Raw genomic sequence first — 17,752 nt, forward strand, 5'->3', positions numbered from 1 at the left:
GGAGGGAGCAGTATATTGCAAAGGTGTTCATGTGCCCATTGTTCTTCTCTGGGGCTGGAGTGGCCTATAAACCCCGAATTATTTCATTTGCTTGTATAAACATTAACATTTGGCTTCATAGAGAACTTATATAGCAGTTTTAAAATATACATTTCAACTTTTTTTTTTTGCCACGCCCACGGCTTGCAGGGTCTTAGTTCCCAATCAGGGATTGCACTTGAACCACAGCAGTGAAAGTGCTGCAGTGAAAGCACCAAGTCCTATACACTGGACCGCCAGGGAATCCCCTTAAATATACATTTCAAACAGCTTCTTAAAAAAACCAAAAAAAAACAGCTTCTTTTTCCATCCCAAAAGACCCTGATGTTCCCTGGAAAAGTTTGTGGGTTGAGAGGTCACCGTATCTTATGTCACTGAGAAAACAGATCTCTCCTAACCCCTGGAAGTGAAATCACCCGCCTTGATTTCAGCCTGCACAAATGCGTGAATTTCCTGAAGAATTGTGTCTCAGGCAAACCAACTCCAGTCCCGAATGGCTCTGAGCTGCATTTTACTGTGAAAGCTGGTTCTGTCTGTGGCATGCTTCGTAGAGGAGAGCGTCTTATGGCGAGGCACTTTTAGTATTTCATTCACTTAGTCTTCATGGACAGAGTTGAGAGCCTCTCCTTGTGTAGAACTGCCTGCCCAAGAAAGGAGGGTTAGAAGAAATTAAATTATCTCATGCTGGCTGGACTGCAGCACATCTATCTGAACCAAGATATATATAACAATTATAGTATAACAATAGTTTCTTTAAAAGAATTCCCAGGAGCTTAAAAATAGCTCGATTTGTGAGTAATAATAATAATTCAGTATTATTCAGCTGCTATTATTATCATCACTGTGCTTTGCAGAACACCTGTACATCATGTTTGATCTTTGTAACAGCTAGCAGGGTGGACATTATTATCTCCGTTTGATAGACGAGGAAGTTAAACTTTAGAGTCATCAGATTTCAAAGGTGGAAGAGGCCTTGGAGATCCTTTCATCCAGCTTTCTCATGTTACACAAAAAGGGAAGTTGACTGACATGTAATCCCACTGGGAGTGAATGGTGGCTGTGGGACATGGCCTGGGTCTTCTGAGTTCTAGCTCGCCAATTTCTTCACTCCACCACACTGCTTTCAGTCTTCAGTGTGTGAAAAGAAACTTGGAAGAATATGCATTTGTTTCTTTAAGGGAAATGTTGAAACCAGTCTTACATGCTGTTTTATGAGCTCATGCAGGTACAGAAAAAGTTTCTTACTTTTATAATTTTTCTATATATAGATGGGTAAACTGACAGATATATAGATAAATAGATATACACACATATGTAGATGTTATTGGTGAGATGAAGGTGGAATTAGGCAGTGTCTCAAAGGGGATGTCAGCTTTATCTGTATAATTTTATTTTTTTGATAAAAAACATCTGGGCCCAAAATGCCCATAATGGTAACATTTGTTAATTTGGAGTGATGAGCAATTAATTAGTAAATATTGGTTATATTCTTTAGATTTTTGTAGTTTTATAATTCAAAACAAAACAAATATGAATATGAAAAATAAATTACCACCTACAATACCATCGTTTATAAAATAAAGGATATTTTAAAGAAAGAAAATTGGTACAGAGGGAAGGAAAAGAAAAAACAAAGCTAATATCTGGCTCTTGGTGGTTAAGTTGACGTTAATTCTCTCTGCTTTAAGTCTTTTCCTGTTATGACACTAGCAGGATGTGTATTCTTTTCTCTGCAGTTGCTGCATTATCAGGTCCCTTTTGCACATTTTGAGCACTTCTAATAACTCCGGCAGGAAAGGCAGGCCCTCTCTTGTCAGTTATAAAATCACTAGCTGAAGAAAAGGGGACACTCTTGCACTGCTGGTGGGAATGTGAAATGGTTCAGCCACTATGGAGAACAGTATGGAGGTTCCTTAAAAAACTACATATAGAATTACCATATGACCCAGCATGCCACTACTGGGCATATACCCTGAGAAAACCAAAATTCAAAAAGAGTCATGTACCAAAATGTTCATTGCAGCTCTATTTACAATAGCCCGGAGATGGAAACAACCTAAGTGTCCATCATCGGATGAATGGATAAAGAAGATGTGGCACATATACACAATGGAATATTACTCAGCCTTAAAAAGAAATGAAATTGAGCTATTTGTAATGAGATGGATAGACCTAGAGTCTGTCATACAGAGTGAAGTAAGTCAGAAAGAAAAGGACAAATACCGTATGCTAACACATATATATGCAATTTGAGGGAAAAAAATGTCATGAAGAACCTAGGGGTAAGACAGGAATAAAGACGCAGACCTACTGGAGAACGGACTTGAGGATATGGGGAGGGGGAAGGGTGAGTTTTGACAGGGCGAGAGAGAGTCATGGACATATACACACTAACAAACGTAGTAAGGTAGATAGCTGGGGGGAAGCAGCCGCAAGGCACAGGGATATTAGCTCGGTGCTTTGTGACAGCCTGGAAGGGTGGGATGGGGAGAGTGGGAGGGAGGGAGACACAAGAGGGAAGACATATGGGAACATATGTATATGTATAGCTGATTCACTTTGTTATAAAGCAGAAACTAACACACCATTGTAAAGCAATTATACCCCAATAAAGATGTTTAAAAAAAAAAAAATCACTAGCTGAACAACAACAACAAAAAAATCACTAGCTGCCCCTTTGTGACTGCACGTCCCCCAGGTTCCTAGAATCTTATTCTGACTGATTGAAGTGGTACAGAGTGCAATGCACCAAAAGGCTGGTGATCTGGTATCAAATGTGTTATTTAACATCACATCCTAGATGTGTTAACTAAACTTACTGTGGTGATCATTTTGCAGTATATACATGTATCAAATCATTACATGTGTACCTTAAACTTATACAATGTTATATGTTAATTATATACTCATAAAGCTGGAAAATGATAAATTGGGAGAAAAAAAACACAAAATAAAGGAAATAGCTTTATATTTAGTACCTTTAAACAAACAACTCCCCCCCAAACAAAAAAACTGCACCCAAGGAAGTAGGTACAGGAATGTGGTTTTAGAAGCTCCCTTTCATGAATGTGGAAACCGAGGATAGAAAACTGGCCTTACAGTAAAGAGACCCTCATTCAAGTCCCAGCCTAGTCCCTGGATGCCCTTTGGTGATTCTTCTGACCTTTCTTGGTCTCACTCAGTCGTCTTAATATAAAGTGGAAATGGTCATATTTGATTTACCTACCCATATGGTTGTCCTAGAGGTCAGATAGCTAATGAGGTGAAAACACTAAGACTCCAACTAAAAGATATGAAACAAAAGAGAGATGATAGGATTATCATTGCTGTTATGAATCATTCCAAGAGGTGTCATGGTGATATGAATCATCATATGATAATGTCAGGCTAAAACCCAAACATGGGATAATGCCAGCATGAACCCAGTCATCTCAAAATTAGTCACAGAGGCCTCTCAAGGGATAATCCAGGAGCTCTCTTGTTACCAGGAAGACAGCACTGTCAAAAAAGTGTGTGATCTCACTCTTCTCCCAGAAAGAAGACTCACCTGTTGCATGCTGATGGGGATGGTACACCCTAGTGCCTGCATGAGCCCCGAGGAACGAGGATGAGCGCTGGCTTCCAGTCCCAGCTCTCCTCTATCTCGCTGTGTGATTGGGTTGATTCACATGTTATGGCAAGTCCTTTGGTTGATTCACATGTTATGGCAAGTCCTTTGGGCTTCCCTTTTTTCCTCTGTAGAATGAGTGTGTTAAACTAGTCTCTGAGATCTCTTCTTGCTCTTAACACTTGTGATAATTAGCTACAGGGTAAACTTCAGCCCCAATATTACTGTGGTATCATCATTGTCATCTTTGTAACCTGACACTTAGGGCTGTTCCCTGTGGTTCATATCCTGACCTAGCTTCTAAGAGTGTTACAGTGAGTTGAGAATTTATGATTTGAGGTTCGGCTCCCAGGAGGCAATGGAAGGGCAGGACCCAGCAAAGGCCTGACCCTGACCCTGACCCTGACCCTGACCCTGACCAGTGCACTTGATTTGATTTGGTTGCTCCGTAAAGTGTGAACAAACCTGGAAAACCTTCTCTTGCCTGGTCATGAGCTCTCTCATCCAAATGGTATTTTGTATCTTACCATGTGAGAAGAAATGGCATATTCATTGGGACTGTGTTGAACTGGAAGTGAATTTAAATTCCTGATTGTGTATCTTGGAAGTTATGGTGCTTACTGAAAATGTGACCGGTCCCGTTGGGGTAGGTGCCACCGTGCTCTGAGCTGCGGTTCTTGGCTTCTGCTTCTGGATGGCCAAACGTTGCCAGGGAAGAGCTTGCTGTGAGTCCACACACATTCATACCACTGAACTTCAGCTGCATCCTTCTGTTATTGCATGGCCTTCAGATCTACTGTTGACTCCTTATCCAGTTCACCAAGCAGTTGTGGTAACGCTCTGTGTCCCCCCAAGTGCCAGTCCGCACTCCTGCTCTCTCCTCTCCCAGCACATGTCCACTCTTACTTTTTTTTTACTCCCCTTCTGTGTTTACATCTCTTTGTGTTCTCTGTCATCCATCTCTATCTGTCTCTGAGGAAGGTTCGTTTCTCTGCCTTGGCAGAGCTCACCTGCCCTTTGCCCTGATGATGACTACGATGACGGTGATGGTAGGAATAGTAATGGTAATGATAGTGGTAAGAAGTCTAGTAGTTGTGCCGCTCGCTGCTTCATTGGTTTAGCGACTGCTTACCGTGTGTAGGAGTTGTGTGGAACAGTTTATGCCCACCCTGTCATTTAACTCTTAGAACAAACCTATAGCTTAGGTTACAGCTCAGATATAACCATCTTTGCTTTAATAATGAGGACTGAGGCTGAGAGAGAATAAGTATTTGCCCACAGTCACCAGCTGATACGTGGCAAACTAGAATTCATACCCAGGTTGATACAAACTCTGAAACCTGTGCCCTTAGCCTCTGGGCAATGCCCCTTCCCATCCCCGCCCCCCATGTGTGATGCAGAGCTCAATCACATTGGTATGCTTGGTATTCCATTAATATGGCTGAATCGATTTTACCTCTTTCTACTCTGAATCCTAGTGGCAATGAGATTATCTCCCAGGATGTGAGTGACAAATATCACTTCCTCTGTAGAGGAATGTTTTCTGAAAGGGAAGAGTGTGCTGTGATCACACAGAAGATGTTCTCTTTCCGGTAATCTTCGGCCAATGCCACATCCTTATGTCTGTATGGCACACTTTCCAGAGCGTTCTGACAACTCCTTAGTGAATCCCGCATCAACCCTCATTAATGTAAATGAGGAAAGACTGTGATTTCTCTTTTCATAGTTGAGGACGCTGAGGCTCAGGGAGGTAAGGTCTGTTGTCCACTGTGACTCAGTTGACAAGCGCTGAGTTACGACTGGAACCCAGGATGCCTGATTTCCCACCCTGGTTCGTACAGGGCAGCCCACAGCCCAATATGTACACTTACCTCTCCTCCAAGTGAAAGAAGACCAGAGAACCATCATATCTGTAATAAAGAACTTTTCCTCCTGGGGGATAAATGAATGCCTTGCATAATAAAGCCAGTTCTTAGTACAACAAAAAATGGCTTGTTAGGTGCTGAGGAATGAAAGGCGTGGCTTAGAAGCTGCTCCCAGGTGAGGGCCGAGGCATTATGTCCCCACGCACGGGAGCCCCTGTGTGGCCAGAGCCGGATCTCCAAACCTGTAGAAAGTGGTGCAGCCCACACCCTTGCGGGGCCTCTCCCCTGGCACCCTGTTCATACATGGCCTCGTGACCACGGTGCGGGGCCCTTAGTCCACTGAGGATGGAGGAGCGTTCTGTTTCCCGAACCTCCAGGAAGCAGGTCTCTCTGGTCAGCAGATACACCAAAGTGCCTGCCCGGGCGTCCCCTGAGTAACCCCTCGCCTCCAGCCGCTGGGTCCGTATGGTCATTCTGCTCTGCAGAAGGAGCTGGGGCGTGACAGGGGGCTCTTGAGTCAACGTGAGGCCGTGGAGGGAACCCTCTGAATTCCATGCAGGTGGTTCAAGTAGGTTGGCTTTCTTTTTACATTGTTATTTTTATTAAGCACATAAAGGAAATGCATTGGTTCATGGAAAGAGAAGTCCAAGCAGATCCAGGGGAAGCCGGCATGAGGCATCCCTATGCAGACATTCAGGAGTGGCCTGTGCCCCTGTCTCCAGGCCAGTGTCTTTGGGTGGGCTTTATTCTCAGGCATCCTTAAGTGGTGGCTTAAATTCTGCCAGTTTAGCAACCTGGCCGTGGCCTGACAGGAAGACAAGTGTCCCTCTCTTGACAGCTCCAGCAGTATCCGGGAGTGTCCATTCCTGAGCCAGTCACTGTGGCCAGGGGCTCTGACTGTCCAGGACTGGGTCACATTGGGTGGACATTACTGTTCTTCTTGCATAGATGGGAAAATTCTGAGGGTTGGAAAAATTAAGTGACTTTCCCTCATCATACAACCAGTAACAGGCAGACGAAAGCCGGGTCTCTGACCACGGCTCACCCTATAGCTGCCTTTCACCAACAGCTGATGCATCTTTGCATCTGTAGGTTGATGAATAAACCCAGAATGTTTGCAGGTTTTTGTTCAGAGTTCAGGGAAGGCCCTTGAGTTGGCCTTTTCTTTCACTTGTTACATTTCTGTGAAATGTCTGAGGCTTGAACCACTTCCTGGTGTACCTTACTGTTTTGTGCTTACCTCGGAACATTCATCCTCTCTGTGTTGACCTGTCTCCCCTGTGGTTTCAGGAAGATTTCTCTTTTTCCATCTCTAGCACCTTTGCCTGGCACAGAATAGATGCTCAGTCCCTGTGGGCTGAATCAAACTCGTGAAGCCCCGTTGGCCCCTTTGCTGGAGTCTGTTTCAGAGCAGAGGCCCTGCAGCCCCTGTCTGTGTCATGGGTACCCTCCCTTCCTTTCAGAACAGGATGGATTATGTCACAAAAATCTTGCTGAATTTCCAGCACCCCGACTCAAACTGAAGAAGGACAGTGCCTCACTTCTTGTGCCCAAATACTAATCCATCATGACATCCTGCTGGGGACTCAGAATAAAATGTGAAAGAGCTTTGGGACAAAGAGTGAGGGTTAGAGACAGATGTTGGCTGTCCCAGGGGGTGCAATATGTCACATATCCATTTGACACTATGGGATTAAACCATTAGAAACAGTGTTCATCTGGAGCTCCTAAATCTCCCAGTATTATAAAGGCAACTCATTCTCCTTTATGTTGTGTTTTATTTCTAAAACTCTTGAGAGAAATTCTGCTTTAACTGAAAAACAAACCCAAAAAACAAACAAAAAAACCAACTTTCTAAGTGAGCAGGGAACCAAAGTTTTTAATGTAATTACTCGCTGTGAATTCTTTTTTTTTTGCACTGTGAATTCTTTGTTACAATTAACGGCTCAGGAAAGGAAAAGAAACCTCAGCCCTGGGGGAAGTGAGCCTCGTGGAGGCCTGGATGAATCAGAGCGGCTGTGCTGTTTCTTCTGCGAATGTGGACCAGCCCTCTGTGGGGTTGTGTGGTAGGTATTCTAGCTCTGTGCCGGATGCCCAGGTCATGTGCCTGACTGGGCTGCACTCCCTCCTGCCCAGAGATGAGGTTTGACCATATGACTGCAAACAGAGCTGCTGCACAAGACCTAGAAGAAGAGAGGATGTGGCAGGTGCATAGAACCCTGCCCCGCACCTGTTCCCCAGACAAGGGGGCATCCCTGCTCTCACTTCTGGAGCTGACAGGGGTTCCAGAAAGGGCCTGTATCTCTGCACCTCCCCAGTGCTCAGCAAGTGCCTTGCATATGGAAGGTAGTCAGCATCTCACTGAACAGAGGGGAGGACCACAGGGAAATATGGGTGGAGATGATAATTTGGTGATGAAATAGATAGTTCTGGAACTTAAGGCTTTTGGAGGCAAGGCTATTCTGTCAGGCACTAGAAGCTGGTTTGAAAGCTCTGGGTTTTCATTGAGGTTTTACTGCCACCCAACTGTGTGCCTTTGGGCAAATCACTTTCTTTGTTAATGAGAGGGGTGGATGACTTGATCGCTAAGGGTCTGTAATTCTCCCAGGGTGCCATTGCTCCAGCTGCTTAGAGAAATGTGACTCGGAAAAGGAAGAGACTTCTGGGTTTTTCTGGCTCTTGGCTAAGTTCCCAGAGGGTGTTCAGATCCTGGGTCAGATGGTCTGTGTTCCCCAGGATCTCTGGGGGCAAGACTTCATACCAGAAAGATCCAGCCAATGTCCCCACACCCACTGCTGCCTCTCTGAGTGGAAGCCTCTTTTGCATCTAATTTTCTTGGTGGATTTTATAAGTTTCCTATTGCTTCTGTAACATGTTACCACAAATTTAGTAATTTACAGTTAAATTTAAATTTCTTACAGTTCTGGGGATCAGAAGTCCAAAATCAGTCTCACGGGGCCAAAGTCAGGGTGTCAGCAAGGCTGGTTCCTTCTGGAGGCGGGAGGGGAAATTTCGTTTCCTTGTCTTTTCCAGTTTCTAGAGACCACTTGCATTTCCGTGGCTCACGGCCCCTCCCCCTGTCTTCCAAGCCAGCAGCATAGCATCTTTTCTCCTCTCTGACTCTGCTTCCATCCTTATATCTTCTCTCTCTGACTCTGATCCCCCTGCCTCTATTTTATAAGGACTCTTGTGATTACATTGGGTCAACTCAGATAATCCAGGATAATCTCTCCATCTCAAGATCCTTAATTTAATCACATCTGTACAGTCCCCTTTACCATTTTAGGTAAGATTCACAGGTTCTGGGGATTAGGATGTAGAGATTTTTTTTGGGGGGGGGGTGTTCATTATTCAGCCTACCACAGGGATTATCCATTTGATTTCAAAACCTAGATTTGGACAGGGAGTGAGAGTATTGGAACTCTTGCTTTGGAATGGGGAATTGTAGACAGCTCCCTAGGCCGGTGGCTCTGTACCTGAGTGAAGTGTAAGCTGTATACAACAGCAAAATCCATTTGTTTTCTGCATATATTTAGGTTCTCCTTCCTATAATGCATGCATTATCTTCCTTCTTCATTCTGTTCGTGGCGGTTACCAAGTACCCACCAAGTGCGAGGCAGTGTGCCCGGAAAATGCGAGAATCTCTGAGACGTGCTCCCTGCCCTGGTGGAGCTTACATTTAGTGGAGGGAGAGAGGCACATAAGCAGTTATTTTCAATATAAGGCAGTGATGTGACAGTGGAAAACCGAGGAAGACGGGAGGGTGACCTCTGTTCTATCCTTTAGGGTGTCAGATGACATGCCCCAATTTTTGCCTCAGAAGTGTAATTGTTATATGCACCTGAATTTTAAGTTATTAATGCTGATAAGCTAAGAATTTTAAGGCTTTTTATAAGTAGGATAAAGTGCCTTTTATTTTTTATCGAAGGGTCTTTGGTTCATAAAGTTATCTAGCTCTGATGATTCATGTGAAATCACTTCCATTCAAGGTTGATTCAAGTTAAGGACAATAGGAATTTGCTAGGCAAAGCAGAAGTTGGGAAGAAAATCTAGCCAGTCTTCTTAATTCATGCTGCATGTGAATGAGTAAACTTCTGTAACCTGGACTGTCCTCAGAAAAGCACTCGTTTCCCGTGGCTGACCTACAAATACCCAGCGAGGTTGGCTCTCCTAGTTGGAAAGACAGCTCTTCCTTGCGTGTCCTTTCAGAGGCAAAGGGGAATCTCCAGCAAGAGCTCCCTCCAGCCCAGAACACAGTCTTAGAAAATACAGTTGACTTCTCTGGGAAAAACAGAACCAACCTTGTCTTACTCTCTCATGGAAACCAAGTTGGCACCTCATCATTGCCTTGTTATCAAGGACAGGCTGCGTTGCAGGACAGCCCTGGTAGGAAGGGTTGGCACTGTGTGGGCAGGGTTTTGAGTTAAGCTTAATTGCTCCTCCAAAGCTCAGCTACTTAATACTACACAAGTAGAAATCTATCACCAGACTCTAGAGCATCCTCCTTTTCCTTTCATATTCTTGCCTACATGGACAGTTAGCACTTCTGCAACTCTGCTGCTGCCATGATCTGTGCCCGGGCCACACTGGGGCCACCAAGGCTTGGCTGCAACCAGCACAACTACCCAGAGGAGAAAAGGTTTGTCATGACCTTTAACCAGCCCCCCAGTATCTTAAAAGCAGCCAGCCTGTGTTGTCCTTGGAGCACAGCAGGGCTGCTGGCTGGGTGAAGGTCCTGTCTCTTTAATGACTTACAGCAAATTCTTGATCTCACATAGAATGAGAAAGAGTAAGACAAAGTCATTTTTGTCTGGCTTCGAAGTGTGTTTTGTACTTGAATTTGAATGTGGGTGTGCCTAATGTTCTGAGAACTCACTTCAGGCAAAACAGTGAAGCAGCCCATGAAGAAGTCCTCGGAGAGGGCTGAGGAGCTGTGTACTTAACCACTTGCGCCCCTTCTCTTCTTTGCAGAGCCTGGCTGGGGTTTGACTCCCTGGTCTGTACTCACCAACGATGGGTATTCGTTAAGTAGATCGCCTAATCTCTCTGAGCTTTAGGTTCTTGCCCTGCAAAACTGGGGTGAGGTTACCCATAGCCCATAGGACTAATGGCGAGATCCCATGAAATAACATAGGCAAAGCACTGGCCACACAGTGTCGCAGTAAATGTGAGAATCTCTCCCACTCACCTGCCTCCCCCACCTGCCTCCCCTCATTCTCTCGGACCAATGTAATGCGCCAACCCAAAGTGGGAGAGGAGTGACATGCCACACACCTCCCTTCTTTCCCTCGCCTGTCCCTACCTCTGGCCCTTCTCCTTTGTTTCATTGTCATCAGACTTGTACGGGACAGAGCATGTGACAGTGGACACCTTGTCTAAAGTGTCCCAGCTTTGCAGTTTCTATCCCACACTGCCGTAGACATGCTGAACGTGCAGTCTGGGCTGTCCATGGCAATCCCAATCTCAATTGCACGGTCCCATTCTTCCCATTAAAATGTCCTTAGAATTCCAGTTTATCAACATCCCAAACACATTTCCTGATTGCACCCACTCCTCGGAAGGGGACTTTAAGACCAGGAAATATAGGGTCTTACAAAAGAGCCCTGACAATGGTAACCACGTGTCCCAGATTTTCTGGAAAAGTCTGTTCCCTTTCTAGTCCACGGGTCCTGGTTTTTGGTCTAGAAAACACCGTAACCAACCAACAGGGGTCACGTGAAAGGCACGTGTCAGACAGAACACCCCCGAAAGAAGATTCTGTGAGAGCCCACCACTGCCTATGATCTCAAATTCAGATTCTTCACTTGTAATTTTTTGATTGTTTCCTGTGCTAGTTGGGTTTGAGAGTGAACTGAGGGGCACATGATTCTTGTTGCTTTTGGTTGTGAAATGAGGACAAGGATGAAAATGTGTTCGCACAAATATACACACACAATTCACTCTGTGTGCAATTTTGAAGACTACTTTTTTCATTTAACATTAGAGTCTATGGATTTTTCTCGTGTCACTAATTTTTGTTTTCTTTGTAAATGATGAACTTACCAAATTCAAAATGGAGCCTATGACCGGCAAGGATGAGTGTGGGATGAGGATGGAAGAGCAGATACCCAAGGAGGACTTAGTGTGGTGGCATGTTTTCTGTCTTAAGCTTGATGATGGGAACACTTTTTTGTTTGTTTTGGGTTTTTTTGCGTTACGCGGGCCTCTCACTGCCGTGGCCCCTCCCGTTGCGGAGCACAGGCTCTGGACGCGCAGGCCCAGCGGCCATGGCCCACGGGCCCAGCTGCCCCGCGGCATGTGGGATCTTCCCGGACCGGGGCACGAACCCGTGTCCCCCACATCGGCAGGAGGACTCCCAACCACTGCGCCACCAGGGAAGCCCGGGAACACTTTTTTGAATGTCTTAAATATTACATAATACAATAGAAATGTACGCACCAGTAGTGAATGGTTACTGAACATTTCATTCTATAAATATGTTATAATTTGCTCACTTTAAAACTCCCCTCCCTACTATTATCAGTTATTTGTAACTTTCAACGTTGGACTCTTAAATAATGTAGTATCATTAAACATCTTCAGGTATCAAGTTTTGTCTGCATTTTAGCTCATTTTCTTAGGCTAGATTTATAGAATTGAATTATTGGGTCAAAGAGTATGGCTGTAATGAATGCATGTCGCCAGACTACCTTTGGACAAAGTCGCACGAGTTTAGACTATCATTGATATCGTATCCATTCTGCTTTATCTCACCAGCACTGAGTGCTGTGAGATATATATGTGGCTATATAGTTATATATACGTGTATATATATATATATATATATATATTTGCTACTTTGCTAGGCAAATATTTGTTTCTAATGGTTTAACTTGTATCTCTTTGATTACCAGTGAGATTGAACATTATACCATACAAGAATTTTTCTGTTGGAGTTTTAAAATAATTGTTTAATTGATGTGTATAAGCATAGGTTTTTGCAGACTCGATTACATGTGGGGCCTGTGTGGGAGGGTCTTGTTTGTATGGGAGGGGCCACGGATGAGCAAACAAACAGCCTGTTGCCCCCCTGGGTGGAAAACAGCTGTGCATCTAGACCTTTGTCTCCCTGCAGTGCCGCCAAGCTCCTGGACAAGACCCCATTCTCGGTCAGTAACCCAAACCCGCTGCTTCCTTCGCCCGCGAGCCTCCAGCTGGCTCAGCTGCAAGCTCAGCTCACCCTCCACCGGCTAAAGCTGGCACAGACGGCCGTCACCAACAACACCGCGGCCGCCACCGTCCTGAACCAAGTCCTCTCCAAAGTGGCCATGTCCCAGCCTCTCTTCAACCAGTTGAGGCATCCGTCCATGATCAGCTCCCCCCATGGCCACACCGGGGTGCCCCAACACGCAGCAACCATGCCCAGTGCCCGGTTTCCCTCTAATGCAATTGCCTTCTCGCCCCAGGGCCAGACACGAGGCCCAGGGCCCTCTGTGAGCCTCCCCAGCCAGCCCCCCAATGCCATTGTGATGCACCCTTTCAGCGGGGTCATGCCTCAGACCCCTGCCCAGCCAGCAGTCATCTTGGACATTGGCAAGACTGGGCCCGCCCCTGCTGCTGCGGGATTCTACGAGTATGGCAAAGCCAACTCGGGCCAGGCATATGGCTCTGAAACTGATGGTCAGCCCAGTTTCCTGCCAGCCTCAGCCTCTACCTCGGGCGGCGTGACCTATGAAGGGCACTACAGCCACTCAGGGCAAGATGGCCAAGCCGCCTTTCCCACGGACTTCTACGGACCCAACGCCCAAGGGTCACAGGTGGCAGGTGGATTTGCGGCTGAGCCGGCCGGGGGCTTGAAAGGCGAGGTAGGTCCGCTGCTGCAGGGTCCGAACAGCCAGTGGGAGAGCCCCCATGGATTCTCTAGCCAAAGCAAGCCCGATCTTAGAACAGTCCCCAACCTGTGGCCTCCAGCCCCCAGCCAGCCCTATGAGCTGTATGACCCCGAGGAGCCCACCCCAGACAGGACCCCTCCTTCCTTTGGGGGTCGGCTCAACAACAGCAAACAGGGTTTCAGTGGAGCCTGGCGGCGGGCCACGGAGGAGCAGGCGATGCTGTCTGTGCAGCCCTTGCAGGCGCATGAGCTGAATGACTTTCACGGTGTGACCCCCCTCCACCTGCCCCACGTCTGTAGCATCTGCGACAAGAAGGTGTTTGATTTGAAGGTGAGTCATCCAGGACCGGCTGGGAGCCACAGTTGGAGCCTTGTGGGCTCGCCACCACAGCCCAACTCCTGCTGCTCACAGGCCAGGAACTATGACATTTGGGGACTGGGTAACAGAATTTTGCCATCAGTACCCTTGACGAAAAGCCTAGGTATTAGAACCAGAAGGAATTTCAGAAATGTATCAGGGCCAGTCCCTTGCTTTAAGGCAAATAAGAGATTCTTACCCATGGTTACAGGTGAGAGATGAGGGTGAGTGGAGGACCAAGTGACCCCACTTGGGTTATGGAAAAGGGACTCAGGAATTAGCCTCTGCCTCCTTGTCTACATGCCTTGAGAAGGTATACTGTACTGAGTACAAAAGGGGGAAAGTGTTAGCAGAATTTTGAGTTGGGCAAGGGAGTAATTCTCAGGTGGGACCTAGACAAATTGTTATAGAGGGGCCTCAGCTTCTGCATCTGCAAAATGGAGGTAGAGCCTTATTACACCTTTTCAGTGGTTGTAAAGTGCTTTGGGCCCCTGCAAACAAAAGTCCGTGGTAGTATAAATTTTCCCCCAATATGTACTGATGATGCAGTGAAATATTCCAAAGCAATAATAATTGCAGTTAGCATATATTAAACCCTTTCTCTGTGTCAGTGGTAACTCTCCAAGGTAGATACTATTATTATACTCATTTTACAGATGCAAAAACTGAGGCCCAGAGAGATGAAATAACTTGTCCAGGGCCCCATAGCCAGAAAGTGGTAGAGTGGAGATTCAAACGTGGGTCTGACCCTCCCAGAGCCTGTGCCTCTTATCACTGAGCTGTACGGCCTCTTGTCTCTCATCTTGTCTGCAGAGCACAGTAATCCTTGTTTAGCGGGCAACACACCACAGTGTGTCATTCACCCCTGCTTGGGTTATGTCATGCAAACGCATCCCTGTCACTTGGGTGGACCATACCCTCTCACCTCCTGTCTCAGGAGGGGGCCGGCTAACGTGGGAGGTGATGGAGGATTTTGTCTCTCAGAAGTCTTTTCTGAGGCTTTGCAACTCCCTGGGAGTCCACCTGCCAGATTCTCATTTGGAAGTACATCGGAGGTGTGGTGGGACCAGGGGCCCCCGGAGAGGGGAAGAGGAAATCGAACTTGTGAATCTGGGCTCCTGTCCAAGATAGGCATGGGATGTGCAGGTGGAGGCCCATGATGACGATGATGATGATGATGATGACGACGGCTGGTTAGGGAGGCAGGAACGGGGGAGGAGCCTGGATGGGAGGGGAGCAGGGGAGGGAGAGGCATCAGCAGGGCTGGTCCAGCATCTGGGCACTCTGCCCTCCCTTCCCTTAGGAGGAAGCCTGTGCTCGTCCACTGCCTTCCTGGGGGCTCAGTTCTCCTTCGGTCATTTTTCTTTCCTTCTGGCCTAGGACTGGGAGCTGCATGTAAAAGGGAAACTCCATGCTCAGAAATGCCTGCTCTTCTCTGAAAAGTAAGTGCTGTCCAGGAGGACAGGTTCATGCATGCACTCAGCGCACATTCACTGAGCACTTACTGTGTGCCTTGCTTTGTTCTTGCTGGGGAAAGAGCAGAGGACAAAACAAGCAAATCCCTGTTCTCAAGGAGCTTTACACTTAATGGCAGGGGGGTGGGGCAGCGTCAGATGATAAACTGGTGAACTCTATAGCATCTCTGGTGGTAAACGCTAAGCAGAAAACAGCATCAGGGCAGAGGCACGAAGTGTGTGTGTGTGTGTGTGTGTGTGTGTGTGTGTGTGCACGCACTCAGAGGGGCTGGTGGTGGGAAGGCCTCACTGAGGACATCCCAGGAGGGCATGGAATGAACCGTGGCCGTCTGGGGGACATGCACTCCCAGCAGAAGGAACAGCGAGTTTGAGGGCCCTGGCGTGGTCCAAGGATGCTCAGGCAGCATCAGTGTGAGCAGTGTAGAATACCTGGGGGGAGGAGCCAGGGAAGTAGTGGGGCCCCATCCTGAGGACTCGGGCTTGTGTAGAGGACTTTCACTTTTGATTTGAATGGGACTGGAGCGCTGGAGGGCTGAGCAGAGAAGGGATGTGCTCTGGCTTCACTGACTGGGACCCTGGCTGCCATGCTGAGAATAGGTGGTGGGGGCAAAGGCAGACTCGGGGAGACCAGTGAGGAAGGGGTTCCAGATACCCACACAGAAGAGAGGAGCCTGGGCCCAGGGATGTAGAACAGAGGATGGGGTTAAGTGTTTTGAAATGAGCTCATCCAAAAGGCCTCCCTTCCTTATTTGCAGTAACCAACAGGTAGAAGCAACCCAAATGTCCAGGCCAGGTAAATAGATAAACACATGTGGTCTGTGTTTACAGTGGAATATTATTCAGCCTTCAAAAGGAAGGAATTTCTGACACAGGCAACAACATGGGTGAACCTTGAGGACGTTACTCTAAGTGAGATACGCCAGTCACAAAAGGACAAATGCTGTGTGATTCCACTTCCAGGAAGTACTGAGAGTCGTCAGGTTCATAGAGACAGAAAGTAGAAGGGTGGCTGCCAGGGGCGGGGAGAAGGGGCTGGGGAGGTAGTACAGAGTTTCCGTTTTACAAGATGGGAAAGAGTTCTTCGGAAGATGGAGGGTAGCGATGGTTGCCAAACAGTGTGAATGTACTCAATGCCACTGATCCGTACACTTAAAAATGGTTAAGATGGTAAGTTTTATGTTATGTGTATTTTGCCATAATTTAAAAAAGTGATTTTAAAAAGGCATTTCTTTTCTGGCTCCCCATTTTTTTATTGTGATAAAACTCACATAAGACTCACCATTTTAACCATTTTAAGGTGTACAATTCAATGGTATTTAGCACATTCACAAGGTTTTGCAAATACTACCAGTCTCTAGTTCCAGAACATTTTCATCACCCCCAGAGGAAACTTATACCCATTAGACAGTCACTCCCATTCCCCCTCCCTACCCCCAGCCCCTGGCAACCACTACTCTGCTTTCTGTCTTCATGGATTTGCTTCTTCTGAACATTGAATATGAATAGAATCATATAACACGTGACCTTTTGTGACTGGCTTTTTCACTTAGCATAATATTTTCAAGGTTCACCCACATTGTAGCGTATGTAGCCTTTTTATGGGTGAATAATATTTTATATATATATATATAGCTACATCAGCGATCCTACTACAATATATAAATGTATCAAAGTAACATACTGTACACCTTAAATTGGGGTGTTTCTACCTTTTGGTTATTATGAATAGGGCTGCTGTGAACATCTCTGTTTGAACATTTATTTTCTGCTATTTGGGGTCTAAGCCTTGGAGTGGAATTTCTGGGTCACATGGCAATTCTTTGTTTAACTTATTGAGTAACTGGTTCCCCTTTTTCACCCCTCTCCAGCGCCGCTGTCCGGTGTGTACTCGGTTCTGCAGAGGGAACACTGTGTGCCTCTCCCAACAGCACAGCCGTTTATAACCCTGCTGGGAACGAAGGTGAGAAAGGGCCCCACAGATCAGCAGCTTGAAGCAGAAATCAGTTTTCCAAAGGCTTCTTACTCCCCACCTTTATTTATTTATTTATTTAACATCTTTATTGGAGTGTAATTGCTTTACAATGGTGTGTTAGTTTCTGCTGTATAACAAAGTGAATCAGCTCTACATATACATATATCCCCATATCTCCTGCCTCTTGCGTCTCCCTCCCACCCTCCCTATCCCACCCCTCTAGGTGGACACACAGCACCGAGCTGATCTCCCTGTGCTATGCGGCTGTTTCCCACTAGCTATCTATTTGACATTTACTCCCCATATTTAATAACCAAATGTCCCCGATGTGCCTTTGTGGACACATCTATAAAGGAAACAGATCCCAAGATGCTAAAATGCATTGGGCCTGCTCTCTGGCCTCCTCAGTGTTTTCTACGTGTTTTAGATGTGAAGCTTTGCTGGTTATCAACATGCCCAGAAGTATAATCATGCCAATCACTAATCACTGTGTTAAAATGGAATTTTCACTTTTCTCTTCCCACTTCTGTCCTAATAATGACTTTATTTTGGGGGGCTTAAACCAG

The 17,752-nt window shown here is 46.3% G+C and overlaps 1 protein-coding gene across 1 annotated transcript in view; it reads left to right on the forward strand.

Moving 5' to 3' along the window:
* Window positions 1-17,752, forward strand: part of RBM20 (RNA binding motif protein 20) — a 197,290-nt gene that overhangs the window by 129,719 nt on the left and 49,819 nt on the right. The window contains 3 exon segments of the mRNA XM_024755924.1: window positions 12,626-13,712; window positions 15,120-15,181; window positions 17,083-17,174. Of these exon segments, the coding sequence (XP_024611692.1) occupies window positions 12,626-13,712; window positions 15,120-15,181; window positions 17,083-17,174 (1,241 nt within the window).

The sequence above is a fragment of the Neophocaena asiaeorientalis genome, unplaced genomic scaffold (assembly GCF_003031525.2).
Source record: "Neophocaena asiaeorientalis asiaeorientalis breed wild unplaced genomic scaffold, Neophocaena_asiaeorientalis_V1.1 scaffold85, whole genome shotgun sequence".
NCBI lineage: Eukaryota > Metazoa > Chordata > Mammalia > Artiodactyla > Phocoenidae > Neophocaena > Neophocaena asiaeorientalis.